The 4,710-nt window shown below is 39.3% G+C and overlaps 1 protein-coding gene across 1 annotated transcript; it reads right to left on the reverse strand.

Moving 5' to 3' along the window:
- Positions 1-462: 462 nt before the first annotated feature.
- id2b (inhibitor of DNA binding 2b) lies at positions 463-2,359 on the reverse strand. Its single transcript, XM_067417557.1, has 3 exons — positions 1,903-2,359; positions 1,616-1,676; positions 463-990 (listed from the first exon to the last, which is right to left on the reverse strand). Exons 1-2 carry the CDS (start codon positions 2,236-2,238, stop codon positions 1,620-1,622), a joined length of 393 nt encoding a protein of 130 aa, XP_067273658.1. The 5' UTR covers positions 2,239-2,359; the 3' UTR covers positions 463-990; positions 1,616-1,619.
- Between the last annotated feature and the right edge of the window lie 2,351 nt (positions 2,360-4,710).

Below are 4,710 nucleotides of genomic sequence, written 5' to 3' on the forward strand. Positions count from 1 at the left end.
CCATGTTTCTTGAGCCTTTGTTTGAAAGTACTGAAATAAACATTTTGCTGTTCTGTACACATTGCAGAAATGTGTTCCCACGAGATGATTTGCTAAGAGCAAACTTATTTTAGTACTGTGAATTACAGATGGGTGGCACCAGTAGCTCATGCATTACAATTACATCCCACATCCTGAACACTTGAGTGGCCTTTCAGTGTGTGAATTATTTAATGGCTTAGATGTTGACTTTAAAAAAAATTGCATTATATTTCGCGGTAAGATTCGTGTTCTGCTTCCTTAGTGTCGTTAGACAAACATTTTAAATAAAAAAGAGTGTTGTACATTGACTCATGACAGTATTAGTACTTATTTATTTCTTGATGAACCACCCACCCTTCCCAAACCCTTATAATTTGAACCATGTCGTCTTTACATAACAAACTTAATGGCAAGAGTAATGTCACAGCCAGTGAACTGTAATAAGTTAATACGGTTTATGCATTTGCAAAAATGAAAACTGCAACAAAAACAATGCATCTGTAAACTATAGCTGAGACAAGGACACTGACTTCATACTTCGCATTTAATTATATACAGTATAAAAGTGCCATTTACCGTACGTTATAATTATATAAAAATTCTGTAATATTATAAACATCACATTTTCAGCAGAAAGAGAAAACAAAAGTACATTTTTACAGAGTCCGCGGCTTTTGACGAACTAGATTAGAGCTGTTAAAATAAGCGCTCCATCTTGATAACATAAAAGCAACAACAACAAAAACCTGCTTTTTTGAGATTGCTTGCTTAATTACGGGACTCCTTTAAAATCTCTCCAGTCTTTTTTGAATCTTCCTTTGGAAGAAAGAATATTAAAGTCCGTAACTAACTCAGAAACTTTTTATGTCCGTTTGAGGGAAGTCCTTTGTCATTCAAGACGAAGTCCAGGCGAATGACACTGGACAAAGAACACAAAAAGCCCCTGTTTTTGCTCCATGCCCGAGACACCTGCAAAAGATTGTGTGAGAGAGAGGGAGGGAGAGAGAGAGGCGTGTTTAGAGAAGGCAAAAGGACAGAGATCCGGACAGACTGGCGCCAGGGAGGAAACCACAGGACGTGTTTTTTTCGGACTTTAACCAAACACTAGAGAAATACCGGGCAATCCCATACAGCTCCAGAGTCTACCAGCATGATATACACATTAAAATACTGTGGTTATTAGCAAATATTGCGTTATTAAAGAAAGAATTCGCTCAAAATTGAGATTCCCAAAGCTCATGTAGTTCGAAACTTCTGTGCATAAGCGTAACATATTTTTGTGCGAATAGAGAATAAATGCCAATACACTTTTGAGCGAACTGTCACTTTAACAAATTAGCTATTCTTTAACATTCTAGTATGTATGGCCATAAAAGTTGAATTATATTTCTAACTATTTTAGCGAGTTCTAAGCATTATATCACGTTAAATAAATTATTAAATATGTAAAATAGTTAGTGCATAATGCATACATATGTGCAGGTGCGCCGCAGGACTGGCAAACAGCCCAACTGCTCCACGTGCAAAAGTTTAACTTTGTTAACGATCCTAATGGGGAACCATTAAGCACAGTGTAGTAGAGCATCCAACTTACCATTTCAACGGGACAGGGTTATGAGGTCATCTGAGTTGATCTCTCTTTGAGGGTTACTGGGCTGTTAATTAACAGAGGTAAACAATGACTTTTCAGTTCAACTGCCAGCACGTTACATTATAGCTACATAATGGGCAACATTAATGCGGAAATTATATTGCATATTACATTGTTGCCGTTCAAATGTTTTATTTTTATTTTTTATTCCTTCGCCATGTAACGTTTTTCATTACCAATATAAATCACTTAAGATTCACTAAGAAACGTTTTATACAAACTTGCTTTACCTGGAAGGCGATGATGCTGATATCAGCTCCGAGTGATCTGACAGTCTTTTTTGGAGGGCTCTGTCCGTGGACCTGCTGTTGCGGGTTTTGGTCCAGTGCGATCTGAAGATCCAGAATGTAGTCTATGACATGCTGCAAGATCTCCATCTTACTCACGCTCTTGTTCTGCGGTAAGCTCGGCACGAGCTCCTTTAACCTGCTGTAGCAGTCATTCATGTTGTACAGTAGACTGAGCGGGTCGTCCGACGAGCTCTTGCTCCGTGAAATTCCGGGATTATGCTCCGAGAAATACAAGGCGGGTTTCCTTATGGACCTCACCGGACTGACTGCCTTCATAATGGATATACCGATGTTGTGATTAATTTCAGGGCATGCGATTCTTCCACTGATCTGTGCTGGATGCTTGTTGTCAATGTGTTTATATAGCAACCGAACTGGGTTTGTTATAAGACATAAAGAATTAAGCGGATTGGTCGACGAGACGACGTCACTCTGTGAACCGCGGCATCAACATTGGCCAAATGTGCAGCACGTGAGCACCTCCTATCTTCTGCATTCTTTACTCGTGCTGGAGAGTATCTGAGCAACTGCGTGCGCAGACACAATAACATAACATTACGTTTTCATTTGGAACGTAATTTTGCAAGGGATTACATTAAAGCCTCACAGTTAAATTAAAACTGTAGCCTATTAATAACCAGATGTTTATTTGTCTCAAGTCAGTTTGTTGCCAGCCGGACCAGTCGTTTAAAATGAGTTAGTATGCAGGATGTTTAACTGTTACAACAAGCCAGTGTAAATAGCTGGCCAGAAATAGGCTAGGCTACTTTCGATTCACCGAGTCAAATCTAATTGACCGATTGAACCGTTTTGCATTGACCGAGCCGAATCAGCGCTGTTTTCCGAGTAGCAGTAGCCTGCCAGATTTAGGATAGGTTGCCTATGCCTAATAAACGCAAAACCGATTTATTGATTTGTTGCAAAACTCATCTCGCTCAGCTCTAATCTGCTAAACAACTAAATGCATTTTAAAAGATTAGGCTATAGCCTAAATATTAACAATTATTTTCTGTGGGCTAGATTTACCCTATTGTGAAAAGTCCTGTCAATCTTGTCACAGTTAAAATCCTCCACATTCAATTTAATTTAACTCTACCATAGCCTATTAGAGAAATGTACGTTGATCTGTCCGTCGGCTCGTGGGTCTATCATGCAATGCAATTTAAATATGATGCATTTGTTAATGGCCAAACTTATCATTACAAAAGTTCACAATGCTGTTGCAGATTAGGCAAAATATAATGTCAATAACACTGAATAAATATATTTTCGTCAAGTTAGTGATTATTAATCACTCATAACCCCCTTTATCTAATGCTGCGTTCCTGGCAGGTTTTTGAGCCTGTAAGTTACAACTTCAAAACGACTCACGACTTTGCAGCGTTCCAGGAAAAGTCACGCCAAATTGCCTAAGCAAGGAATTGTGGTAATTAGATGTAAAGCATGGGGACCCTTGTGCTGCGTTCCAGGCAGGTTTTTGAGTCCGTAAATTACGACTTCAAACCACGACTCACGACTTTGTAGTTCCAGGCAAAGTCATCCCAAACTGCCTAAGCGCAAAAAAATCGCCTTAAGGAGATGTAAACAAAGCATGGCAGGCCGTGGCTTATGCTCATTTACAATAATTTCTATCGACAAAGGTGCTTACTCCTCCTTGCTTATTTGAGGGAAACTGTAGGGAAAAAAACAGCGTATAAGGCAAGAGAAGCTGTTGTACCTTTTATTAAATATTATTTGTATATTTTGACATGTATTTGGAATTGTATTCTTGCATTCAATAGACTGAACTAGCTAACGTTAGAAAAGCTGCTTATAATGCATAGCCTAACATTTTCTGATAAATAATGCTAGAGCAATAGCCTACCTTATTTTAATAAACAATTTGGTTTTTAATGCATGACTTCCATAAAACCGCATCCCTAGGGGCTGACGTTGTTTCGCTGGCTATGTGACATCAGAACTCGTAACTGGGAGTACACCGATTTAGTACAAGTTCACGGGTGGGAAGTCACGGTTTAACGGCCGTTCCAGTGTACTTTCAAGCGTAGAAGGTTGGAAAAATACAGGTTACGGGTTGCCCATTCCATGCGTCCTTTGTGGATAGCCAAAGGTGCTTATGCCACAAACCTGTGACTTCCAAGCCGTGAACTCGTACTAGATTGATGTAGCTTCATATAGCCCGTGAAACAACAATGACAGACCTGACTGATGCAGTGTTTATGAAAGTCAACAAAAAATAAAAGGTATAACAACTTTTTTTTTGCCTTATGTGCTGTTTTTTCTCTGTTTCCCTCAAATAAGGAATTGTGGTAGCTTGGCGGACCAGGGCTTATGCTCATTTACAATCATTTATGTCGCCAAAGGTGCATAAGCTTCTCAAGTTTATGCACCTTTGGTGACAGAAATGATTGTAAATGAGCATAAGCCCTGTTTGGTCCGCCAAGCTACCACAATTCCTTGCACGGAATTGGCGAGGCAAGGGATGCTGTTATAACTTTTAGTTTACATTATTTGTATATTTGGAAATGTATTTGGTGTACGATTTTTATAAACACCACATCCGTTATTCCACATCTGTTCCAGTGCATTTTCACGGGTAGAGGTTTGGAAAAAAACGGGGTAGCCTGGAACGCTCTACTTCAACATTGGACTCGCACATCCATCATGTTTGTAGTTTTTTAGTTCTAATCAAAGTTTGTAGTTAAAATCCTCGTCGAACTCGCAATGGGTTATGGGCAACATCCGCTT

Source organism: Pseudorasbora parva, chromosome 15, assembly GCF_024679245.1.
Source record: "Pseudorasbora parva isolate DD20220531a chromosome 15, ASM2467924v1, whole genome shotgun sequence".
Classification (NCBI taxonomy): Eukaryota; Metazoa; Chordata; class Actinopteri; order Cypriniformes; family Gobionidae; genus Pseudorasbora; species Pseudorasbora parva.